This window comes from Amphibalanus amphitrite, unplaced genomic scaffold (assembly GCF_019059575.1).
Source record: "Amphibalanus amphitrite isolate SeventyFive unplaced genomic scaffold, NRLGWU_Aamphi_draft 000059F_arrow, whole genome shotgun sequence".
In the NCBI taxonomy this organism is placed as follows: domain Eukaryota; kingdom Metazoa; phylum Arthropoda; class Thecostraca; order Balanomorpha; family Balanidae; genus Amphibalanus; species Amphibalanus amphitrite.
Genome location: NW_024881555.1, coordinates 768,238 through 780,726, shown reverse-complemented (window position 1 = coordinate 780,726; position 12,489 = coordinate 768,238). Strand labels below are relative to the sequence as shown.

Genomic DNA, 12,489 nt, shown 5'->3' with positions numbered 1-12,489 from the left:
TAAAGAATTTGGTTAAAATCAGCTTATGTATATTTAACCCGCGCCCCACTGGGGTCTGTGTATAACACGCCCTACTGGGGGGGGGCTATTCATAGCCCCCCCCCTCCTAACTCCGAAACTACTGGGCCGATCGTCAAAATTCAAACGGCGTCTGATAGCCCCGGAAAAACTGTCAAGCGAAACCTAATTTCATTGACCTCGAGGTCACCGATGACGTCACAGGTCAGGTCAAAGTAAAAATTATTAGCATTTTGGCTTGTTCACATTTTGGGCTCTGGCCGCCGTCTTACAAGTCAGATCAGGCTCATTTTTGGTTTCCACACTCGTGAATAGATGCTCTAGATACCTTGAGGGTACCAAACTTGTACTTTGATTTTCAGGTCAGGGTCAGGTCATCACAGGTCACGAAAATATTATATCATGCGTCGGTCACGTGACACATGTTTTATGGTCCATTTAGGCCATATATTTCGAATTTGATGTCGTCTGTGTCATTCGAGGTCATTTTGAGTCGAATTTAGCTTAGGTCCGGTCACTTTCAGGTCAAAAAAGGTCAAATTTTGAAGTTATAATTTTTCAACAAAAAAGGTGTCTATTGGATGCAGTTTGTGCTCAGGAACACGATGGTGCCATTTATGTTGGTGTACGATGTCAAATACGTACTGAAAAATTGATTTGAAAAATTAATAATTGTGAATTTTTTGCAATAATGCGTATAACTTGGCCATTTTTGAAGATATTTAGCTAAAACTTGCTAGAGTTAGTCATAATCATGCGTTCTGTCACATATATTCCGGGTTTTTCGAAAAGTCAAAAACTTTTTGAAAAAAATATAAAAATATAAATTTTGAATATTATTATAAAATTTTTCGAAATTTTCGAAATTTTGAAAATCCGAGATAGCAGTTTGATAGCGCGGTCAATTCTGAGTCCTTTCATGCAAAGAAATTGGATCTAGCTTAAAAACTGAGCTCTTGGGAGCGATTGCCGTGGTTCAATGTTTTGCGTCGAAATCGGACGAACATGACGTCACTCTGACGTCATTTCCGGCCGACCTATGGTAGCTACGAAGTTCAAATTTTGACACAAGGTGTCAAATTGATACAGCCAAAGGTACTGAAAGTTTAGCGTCGATCCGTCGAGCGGTTTGGAAGTTATTGCAGAAAAACGGGAGGGGGCTATAAATAGCCCCCCAGTGAGGCGCGGGTTAATTGTAAATACGTATGCGTTTTAGGCCCTGATCACGTCTTTCAGCCGTTTCCTGCATATGGCTGATTGTCCGGCAAGCTTATGACTGTTCGACATTTGTACTATTTTTATAATGAAGGTAAATAAATATTAAACGCTGTTTCGCTTCATTTGTTTGTTATGGGTATATTTTTTCCTGATCTCCAGCCAAGGCATTCTGTCTCAAGATCGCGATATGATTAAACATCAAAGACTGATGTGTGTCGTTTTGCTCGATTATAATGGTTCCAAAGCCGCGTCTCGCTCTCATTATCGAAACGAGCACCCGCGATTTTACTACTTCAGCCTCAATGTAGACAGTCCCGCACCACTCGAGTGCATTGCGGGACAGTCTACCCTTCACACCCCGTGGTTCAGTTATAGGCGAGTCCTATAGGCTAATCCGTGCTAGCACTTACCAGGAAGAGGCACTGGGCACAAGCAGGAAAATGAAACGAAATTAATCGTTTCCCAGCTAATTTTCCACTGAGGCTGGGGCCATGGCGCTCATGAAAGAAAACTGTGAATATTTATTGACTAGCAATGCATGATTCATTCAAAATGGACCGTTTCTAAGTACTTAGTGCTTTTTAGGTACTTACCGCTTACATAGTGCTAACTTCTCTTCGCACTGCAGATCAACGGCTGTGCTAAGTGAAAACGAAAACATCAGAATCAGTACCTACCATGCCAGATCGGGTACTCCTGAACCATTGAAATGCACGCCCACGACCACGATCAGCACTTCGAGCTCAGTAAGTTTGGAATCCAGCGCAAGTTTGCTGAGTCCGGACCGAGATTAACTCGGGGCTTTAGAGAGCGGTAAATGAAGTCCATTGTCGGAACGAGGGCTATTGAGTTCCTTATGGGATAATTTCTGCCACAAACATGCATCTCCTGCTGAGAAACCGGCTGAGAAGACTGCGCTCGTCCAACAGTTCTTAGAAGTGAGTGAATAGATTCCGATTGTGGCTGTCCAAACAAGGACATCAAAAAGCAATCCGCATGGTCACTCAGTGAAACGGTTTCGTTTCATAAATGCCTCCGTTCCGTTTCATGAATGTGTCCGGTATCTATTCGTTTTATTTGTTTTATGCAAAATGATTAACCAAATGCAGTTGCGCTGTATAGCGTATACCACAGAACAATTAAAAATACTTCCCTGCATAATTTGCTCTTTGCCTCTTTGGCCGCCCTCAGTTGCCCGTTCTCCGACAGTTTCGCCTTCACGGACCTGGTGACGCCAGTGTCGGACCGCTAGATGGCAGGCACGTCGGTGCATGTGGGTGGATGTCCTTACATGCTAGGCACTCCGTCAGTAATGGAGCACCGAGCGACAGCGTTCAACAGGTAACAGGGACCGCCCTACACCTTCTCCCCTACAGCCATTAGTGAAGCCAGCCGCCAGGTGCGCCTGCTTTATCACGATTTTTGCGATGAGGGAGGATAGCGTCTCTTCACCATCTATATGTAAGCTCACGAATCATCCGTGCTCGCCGCTCGACGTAGTTTCATCGTGTAAGGTGTACCTATTACCTGCTTCCATAGGTAAGCACTTTTTATCCCTTTTCTTTCTCCCTCTCTCACCCTTCTCTTAAATGTTACTCACGCCTCTCACACTTGCTTTTAATGCCGTTTAAACGTTAGCAATGCTTCAATATATTTCCTCTCGCAGTTTTGTTCCGGCAAATCCGAGCCACATTTGCGAAACGTCACTTCTTGCCTCAGCGTGACGTACTCCACCTGCGTGACGGCTGTGACGTGACGGGCGGCGTTACGTGTGACGTGTGATGTGGATCACCTGACTGGAGGACTGACGTAATTGGGTACGGGCGTGACGGACCGGCGCGGCGGTGAGGGTCCGGGTCTCCACAGGGGGATCCGGGTCCCGCTGTCACATCCGGCGGGGTCCGCCGCATCCCTACATCCGTCCGAGCGGTCATGACACGCCTGTCAGATGACACGTGACATCGCAACACGCGTTACGTGGCCGGAGGGGATGGTGTCACTCCAGGTGTTTGACCCGCGTGACGGGGCGGGCCGACAAATCTACGTCCAGTCAGGTGACGAATCGCCGTCGTGGAGCCCCCAATAAGCGCTCGTGCCATATAATTGTCTCGCCGAGTTCAATTCACAGTCACAGCCGCTCGTCACGTACGGTTCAAGGCCGGGTCCGATCGTTCCGGGCCGTTCCACCCCATGGACCTCACAATTGTGAGGCAACAGAGCGCCGCTGTTCGGAGCCGGCCACCTTCATCCCACTTCACTGGACCATGCTCACATTTTCACACGTGTATAGCTGCTGATTGAATGGATATGCCTATTTATCAATGGTGAAGGGAGGTATGCAACAATTTAATTCATGTGAAAAATTGCAGTGCCGCGAAGTGCGCAGTGTTAAATCTTCATGATAGCCGGCAGCCGCTCACCTCCTAATGTTCGCCGTTCGCTTGTCGAACCACCAATGGCTCGATGTTAATGCATTAAAGTCCCGGTTTTAGCGACAACTGCTCACTCTTGTTGCTTGTCGTAAATCGCTCAGCAGGTTTCCCTTTTCAGCCTTTCACAACAGACAACTTATGATCAGCGTAATCCGTTTAAAACCGTCCTAGCTCATCCCTAATCGCCCACGAGCGCCCTCAGTCGTATCGTTCCACTCTGACTACCATGACCGGGCCTCCGCTCCCCTCCTGTTGTCATCCGCTCTGCCGACCCCCGTCTCCGGGTCGGGGGACCTCGCGCGCTCAGCACCGTCACGGCAGCATAACGTCACGTCACGGTGCGCCGGCGTCACTTCATTATACCGTTACGCAGCGTGACGGTACCAACTGTGACGCTCTGTGGCGGCTCACGGCCTTCTGGGACGCCTCAGTACCAGACACTTGTGGTTTGTGCGGTTAGACGGAGACTGGCTCTTGTCAGGTTTGGTGGTATGGCATATTACTTTATGCCTGGCTTTTGATGAGTTGACTAGGGGCAAGAATAAATTAATTATTAGGTGGTAACTGGACGGTAAGCTGTGTTTTCATACATGATATCCACCATCTTATCAACCTAGCATGCCGTTTTTGTTTGCTTGATCAATACGTGTCCTTGACAGTGTGATGCATACCATTCACTGCTCACTCGATACCTCAATAGCGTCTTGGCATGTTTGCCCTATTCATAACTGCGCCGTCTACCTTCACCACTGCTTATCGAAATGTCAGGGACAAAATGTCAATGCTAGTCAATACTCATTGCTGCCCTTGAATAACAAAATACAAAATGACGCATCATCCTATGGCCAGACATACGAATTGCTAAATATACCACCGTGTATTTCTTCCCACACCGCTCAAGCACACTAAGCATTATCGGCGTGTATGACACATGCATACGGAACATCAACGGACATCTAATGAAACGATCGACGTGCGATAGACCAGAGTAGCATCGGGGTTGTGTGCAACGGAACGGCAGTCACATAATAGAAGATAACGCGACATCTCACCGGGGCAACTCATGGACCTACGCCGAATCAGTAGTTAACTCGACGTAGGCAACAAGAGATCGCCACACAAGAGCACTCGACAAATGTCCACACACATCGTTACATGGCGCAACAGGAAGTACTTCCCCGCCACATGCACGTGAAAGAGCGCAAGTGCACGACAAGGAACGTTTGCGAAACACATGAGAAGTATAGTGATGCACTGGCCTGGCCGTCAGGAGAGCCGACTCACGGACATCGCTCGCATCCACTGAGAAATGACACTGTCCACTTTATGTGGACTGGAATCATAAGCCACTGTTGTGTGTCCACTGAAGTTTCTGGTCCACCCATACGATCAGAGACCAGTCAAAGTTTCACCAGCTAGCCGTATACATGGCAGTTATCTATGTGAGTTAACCCTGTCCTCGAGTCGACGTCTTTTACAGATCACAAGCCGAAACTGAAAACGTTCAACAGCGAACAGCGAGGCCTCCACATATTTGCAAACATCGTGTGCGCGGCTGAAGTTTTATGTATCGGGACATTGCGAATTACGAGATAGCAGTCAGAGTCAGTTAGAATTCACTCCAGCAAGAGCGAACGTCAAACGGCGGCCAGACATCGGCGTTAGGCTATGCTTCGCCGAAATTATCACATCATCTGCGTTCACTGAATGCTGGATACATAATGCAACAGAGGAGGTCACGTCAGTTTAAAGAGCGCTGACGCGCCAAATCGTCAAGAGCGAATAGACGTAGGTGCGGCACAAGACGTCAGTTGATGGTCGGATAGGGTGAGGAACGCTCCAGAACAGTTCAGACATCGGCACAGAACGTGACAATACACGCCGCGGTACCGCTGACTCAGGACAGAATTACCATCTCATCCATACACAGGCGGCGTGGCAGGAATGGCAGATGGGTAGAGGTGCAGATTTTCCGCGAAACTGTCCCGCGACTGTAGCTGGGAGACACGGGTGTGGGTTGTCGCGACTGCAAACTGCATCCCAATCCCCACAAAAGGAGCTTAAAGGTAATGACTAGTCACCATGACAGCTCCGGCGTCGCAGAGTCGGCATTGCCAGTCTGCAGCCACGGCAAGCTTGCAGCGGCTACCTAGGGGCCAGCTTCATACATCACTTCAGCGAAAATATGTGCTAAAAGGGAATAGTTAATAGTCAAATTATAAATACGAAACAAATATGGAAAATGATAGATGCAGAGTGCGATTTCATCACAGCATCGCATGCAACACGCGACATAATTCGTTCTAGATCGTAGGTTTGTCTCTCCAAGTCTATGACGACGCCCCGACATTCAAAGAAGCTCACGACGCCAGCAGACATTTCGACATTGAACAGGGGCGGTACATGGCTCCTATCGCATAATCTATAGCAGCACACCGGGGACGGCCCGACATCACAGAGGAACGCCGTCGAGCACTGCACGTGCACACACCGCTCTCAGAACAGGAAAACTGCCAGTTACCTCGTCTTTACAGCGAAGCTCGGTCACAGAGTTCCCACGTCTTTCCCACACCGCGCACCCCTCGAGGGAAATACGCGTCCAGAGGCTGGCGGGCGCTGCAGAATGTTCGCATGAGCGCCGGTCCTGCGTTACGCCACGGCTGCAGTTTTTAGATTTTCCTTTCACTGCCCGTCTCGCCGTCGGTCGCCAGCTGTGGAGGATAGCTTTATTGTCTCTTGAGAACCGTTTGGAGACTTCGATCACGCCTCACAGGTGTTGGCAAGGCCACGGCCGGCATCGATTCGCCTGTACGGCGTCTGGAGACGCCGCTGTTGGTCTACCGCCGCCACAATACCCCGCCGTGACGGCAGACAGCGGAGTCGACTCGCCTCTCCGGTATGAGTCATGACTCATGACTCGCGAATCGACCGGCGAGTCGACCGGTGAGTTGAGCTCAGCTGATGAGGTGGGCAGATTACCGTCTGGGCGTTTCCATCGCGGGCGGAGATGATGTCAGGACCGGCTCCTGATCGGGCCGCGGTCATACTGTGTGGTGTGGTCTGGGTGCGGGCGCACGGACACTGGACGGCACGAGTCTGGTGGGAGTCTCCTCGACCGGAGCTGCCTCAGACTCGGTCAGTGTCTCAGATCCTGTCTCAGACTGTCTCACATGGAATCACCGTGTCTTAGAGGTCTCAGAGACGAGTCTCATTGCGATGCTCTATTACTCACAATGTCTTACTGAGTTCAGTGTCTCACTGAGTCAGCTATCTCACTGAGTCAACTGTCTCAGAGTCTGTAGCCTCACGCGCTGTGTCTCACAAAGTCTCACATTGTGTCTCACTAAGTCCGTCTCTCCGTCGACACTCCTTCACTCGCTGAGGTCGATCAGCAGACCCTCGTGTGGACAGCCGACCTCGGCTGCGGAGCTGGAGCTCTGACCGGGCCCGGAGCTGGCGCTGGAGCTGGAGCCCACGCTGGGGCTGGGACTGGGGCTGGAGACGCGCGGCAGGTGCCAGTCCGGAGCCGCCTCGGCCGACCTGGGGATACAGGGGTTCAGGGGTCAGCTGAGGTGTCGACATGGGAGGCGCGGGGTACTGACGCTTGCACCAGAACTGGCAGTGACTGATATGTGAAGGCTGTGAGAATTAACAGCAGTGTTGAATGCAAAGAATATAATCTAAAGATACATATAGGTCACCGAAAACCGTAAACAGATATTTGGGGGGAAATGATATAACGGATACGTTTGGTTTAACCAATTTATTGACAACGATTATGCAAGACATGTCGTCTAGTCTACAATAAGCCAACACATTCCAAAAAGCGCATTCACCTACCGAACACCGAACGAATGACATCATACTGGTCCAGTCGAGCTCGTACATCAACTGACTGACCGCAAATACCAGATTTTAGTCGTGCTCCCCAAGCATGTCACTCGGCCGGGCCGATTTGGGGCTCCAAATCACCGTGTGTGGTCGAGATAAAGCCAATTGGTCAGGAAAAACGCCACCGAATTCTGCAGACATTGACCGTTGAACAATTGGTCTCATGACACAGTTGTAGTGGTGACAAAAGTTCCCATGATAACGTGTTCGTGACCTTACCGCGCCTCCACGAAAGAGGAAAAATGAGGGGTTGGGGAGAACAGATAGCTCCTAAACTGGGTCGAGCAGTTATCCTAGATACGATAGGTATTCACATCTCTGAACGGAAAAAGGCCTTGACCTCATCTTTTCATATCATTGATTTAAAAATTAAATTATGACGATCCATGATCAGGCAAACCTGTGAATTGTTAGATAATGAACTTAAATGGGCAGTTTAATAGGTTTCAATCGATTTTGTTTTGAAAATAAAATAAAATCAATGAGACTCATCGGTGAAGTAGGCAACCTTTGAGGTGGTTGTCCAGGGCAAAACCACCAGCGTGCAGCCACCAGAGTCCACACACCAAGCGCCAGAAATTAGCGCCATTAAACACAAGCACACGCCCATCTACACGAACTCAAATGGCTGGCGCGTGTCGGCGGAGTGTCGAAACGACACAACGCAACGACCCGTACCCCCGAGTGCCAGCTTCCATTAACCCGACACCCCGCGACCCGGCGCGGTACGCATCCAGTGACCTCGGCGCCCAGATCGAAACCAATCAGCAATCATCCGTTTACGTCTGGCCGTGGCCCGCGTTGATATCCATACAGCGGGTCTGTGCACTGTGCAGTGGATGGCCAGCCCGGGCGGAGGCTCCTTGATCGATACGTCACATGCGGCAGGCTCCGCCGTGTCGGGCGGACCGACACTGAGCAGCGGTCAGCCAGAAATAGCGGACGGCATATTCACAACAGCCAGCTAATTTGCAGAAACAGGGCAGCGGCCAGGGGCTTCCTTATTGAGCGAAGCCGGTGTGTAGGTTCGACAGGAAAGAAGGAAAGAATGGCCGGGGTGACGCACGCAATTCCGATAATGCATCTGACATTTGATAAGTAGCTGTTTCGTTTGATCTGTTGCATGCTGAGAAGCCGGTACGCCGTACGGTATTTGATGAAGTCTAATCGAGGCCATTTCGACACCTTTTTTTAAACCCCACATCTGCTCTCCCGTGAAATTCCGGGAGGCACGAAAGATCTCCTTTTAAAAGTGTCCAATCGTCCGATCCTGATCAAATATGTGTGTTCGTAGGCCTGTTCTGGTATTGCTTTATCTGCCTAGACAGACAAACTTGAGAAAAATCGAGTGATTGTACCTTTTTTGAAGGTCTCTAACCAACTTGTCTGAAATTCACCGGAGAACAAATGTGGGGTTTAAAAAAAAGGTGTCGATTTATCCGAAACCATCCAAAATTACAGGACTGGGTGATATTGAATTCAGATGTCTGTATGAAAGAAAATCTGCGCTTACCCTAGGATCACCATCTTATAAGATTATCAAACCAAACGGCAGAGCCAAATAATCCAGCGCTGCAATGCAATTTCATATCCCGGCCATGACTCATCCGTCGTCGCATGTCCGCCCTCACCCCCCCCCCCCCATCCCACCACCCCCACGGATCAGTCCGTCGAGCCCACTCTCCGATGCACTGAAAACAATTTCACCCAAAACTGGCGAGTAAACCGGTGTCTCGCGGGTACCCCTATCCGCAACCATTTTTAACCACCCTCCCAGGAGTCAATTTAGGACATAACACTTTTGCAATTCACTCTGGAGAGTAGTAACCCTCCACGACTATTCGCGCACCTGTGGCTCGCGACCCCTCCATCGAAAGGTATTCATCGACGCCTACCTGGCAGCAGCGCCCCACAAACCCCTAGGAGATGGGATTACCCTCCACGCCTATCCTTCGCCGACCAAGTCACGAGGGCCAAAAAAAAACTCCCACGCTTGACCATATTTGCGGGAAAATATCTATATTATAACAATCTCACACCTAGAAAACATCGGTGAGAAAGTTTCACATCGGTGGGAAAGCTCAAATCGAATTCCCATAGAAATTTCGACCAGACTCAGTCACCGGCAGTCATGCAGACCGCCCGAAATCAAGAATATGTGATGCCGCTGCTTTCGTGACCTATATAAGAATCTAAATGGTTTCACTAGGTAGTTTCGGAAGAAAAAGCGTTGCCAATCGTCCCGTGATGAATATTGCAGAGGTTTTAAACGTGCACCCTAACAATTGTACTTTCGCCCCCACTTGGAAACCGCCAAACAATGTGCCAATATATAATTGGTTCAAAAAAAAGTTAAAAAATTGTTGTAATTCAAAACTGTATGAGACAACGCCATCTAGTTGTAACAGTAGATCCAACTCCTTCAGGGCAGGTTATGTAAAGGTTCGCCATCCACGGATACGTGTTTACGATACCTCGAGTAGTTCCAACTCTTTCAGTGAGGGCTGTGTCAATGACTCGACACACGCGGGGACAATATCCGGTGCTGGGTAGCTACCTTACTGCAGACTGTGGGTGCAGTGCATATTTACGAGTAATAAGGCAGGCAAGTCTGCTTACCCTCTAGCTAGAATCTGGATATGGCGAGTTAATACACATATACCACCCGCAGAGCAACGCTTAATTCGCCAGCTTCGGGTGAAATTGTTTTCAGTGTGTGTGCGTGTGTGTATCCCCTCCTTCCGCAAGCCCAGGACCGCTGATCAGCTCCGCCTGGCTCGCGTGTACCGTCCCTGATGATGGGGTCTTACCTGTCGAACGGAACCCAGGCGCGGGGTGACTCGGAGGGTCGACTCTCAGCCAGACGGGCCCCTGACGGCTCCGGTCTGCGGGGAGCGAGGAAACAATCGTCAGTGGCCAAACACACAGCAGAAAAATAACAGTCATCAACGCTCACTGCTCAGCCATGCACCATGCAACAGAAAAAATACAGTCGTTGCAGCGGCCAGACATGAGACACGCAACAGAAAAATAACAGCGCGCCGGCGGCATTCGCATCACATAACTACCAACACGACAGTGCAGTAATTTCGTCACAGTGAACATGCTTGTGAAGCACCTTGAGAAATGTTGCACGATGCATCTCACACATTCATTCCTTTCCCGCATTGAGACACCTCTGGTTGGGCCTCGACGCTGGAACAGATGCTCTCGGCCGGAAGGGAAGGGACCTAAGGTCACTCTCAGATCCCAGGCTATAAAACACCCGCATGCAACATGCACTTCACTTCCGCTTGTGTTCGACGTTAACCCTCGCACGACCAGGCCATTTCTCATAACACGAACGACCAGGGGGGGGGGGGGTTGTTACGACCCCCCCCCTGGCGTTTCGAAACGGAAGGTCGTAGAGCTTAGCGGAAAAAACCAACGGATTGCTCTCAACGAGATCTCGCGATTGGTGGTATATTTTTTGGTCCTAGGTCAACATTTGACCTACTTTTGACCGGTCAAAGGTCAAATTTTCGGAAAAATAGACTTTTTTCAACTTTCCGCGGCGATTGCGGCAAAACGGTGAGAGATATCGACTTGAAACCTTCACTATCGTGTTCCTTGATCAATTCTCTATTGTTTGGTATGTATTTCGTTTCCCTAGCTCTAAAAATGGCGCGTTGGGAGCGCCGGAAGTCGGGAAGGTCACAGTCGGCGGCAGAAATTCGAAAAATCAAAATTTAAATTTTTGAAATCTGATTGTATTTTCGGATTTGGGAGGTCCATTTGCTCCCTATAGAAGCTAATATTGCTGCATATTCCCATTGAGGTGACAAGAATTAGCAAAATAGTGGTTCGGGCGCTTTTCAAAAATAGTACCGGACGCTGTTCCTCTTATGACGTCATAACTCCGTGACCTGACCTGACCCGGTCAATTTTCTTGCACCATACGATAGCCAATGCTTGCCCCAACATGCATGGGAAGTTTCATCATGATCCATCAAACAATGTGGGTATCACCGGCAGAAAACCTAGGGATTCGGCGCACACGTTTGGTAACTGTCGGCCGGAGGCTGTACCTCTTATGACGTCATAACTCCGTGACCTGACATGACCCGATCATTTTTTTTTCGGCAAAAGATGCGCAAAGGTTGCCCCAGAGGGTATTGAAAATTTCAGCCCGCTACGACAAGCCGTTTAGCGTGCACTTCGAAAAAACCTCAGGGGGGGGGGTTGATACAACCCCCCCCCCCCTAGGCGTTCTAGGGTTAAACATGAGAAGCGGCCGCGTCCCGTTGCAGGGCGGCCACTTCCATGCAACGTTTATTATTGATAATTGGCCCAGCGCACCCATACCCACCGGCAGGCCTTGACCGAGGTAACACAGCTGCTAAATAATACCGGCTCGGCTGATCGTAGGAGGGTGATGGCTTTGGTAAAATAGACCGAGGTTCTCAGATGTGGGTAGGAAGTTAGGTACGTTCAGCCACGCAAGCATTCCGAATAAAAACCTAACGGAAGGAAAAGAAAACGTTTACCGTTGTGAATGAATAACCTCGTTGAAAGAAAAGAAGCGTTTACTTTATTTACACTATACGTAAAACCTGAGGTTCTATACACCGTTTATTTTATTTACACTATACGTAAAACCTGAGGTTCTATACACCAAGTATTTGCTTCAAACTCAGACCTGTAATTCCGGTGTAGTGAACGCCGTATCCGCCGATATCAAACCACCGCATACCAGCGATATTGGCTCAGCAGGCGGGTCGCTCAGCGCGGTGCGACTGTTATCGGTCGCTCCCTATCGTACGGCGTCGCGGCGGCACGTTGGCATCGCAATGGACGCAGGTGGTCTCCGGCTATCAGGCGTCGGCGTCGCTAAAATCATCTGCCGTGCTGTGATGGCTCAGAGATTGACGTAGTCGCAACACCTCGGGGA

The 12,489-nt window shown here is 49.5% G+C and overlaps 1 protein-coding gene across 1 annotated transcript in view; it reads right to left on the bottom strand.

Moving 5' to 3' along the window:
• Window positions 1-4,530: 4,530 nt before the first annotated feature.
• Window positions 4,531-12,489, bottom strand: part of LOC122378451 — a 32,051-nt gene continuing 24,092 nt past the window's right edge. The window contains exons 2-3 of the mRNA XM_043359533.1: window positions 10,370-10,444; window positions 4,531-7,208 (exon numbers count right to left, since the gene is read on the bottom strand). Of these exons, the coding sequence (XP_043215468.1) occupies window positions 7,040-7,208; window positions 10,370-10,444 (244 nt within the window). The 3' untranslated portion in view covers window positions 4,531-7,039. The remainder of the gene's footprint in view (window positions 7,209-10,369; window positions 10,445-12,489) is intronic.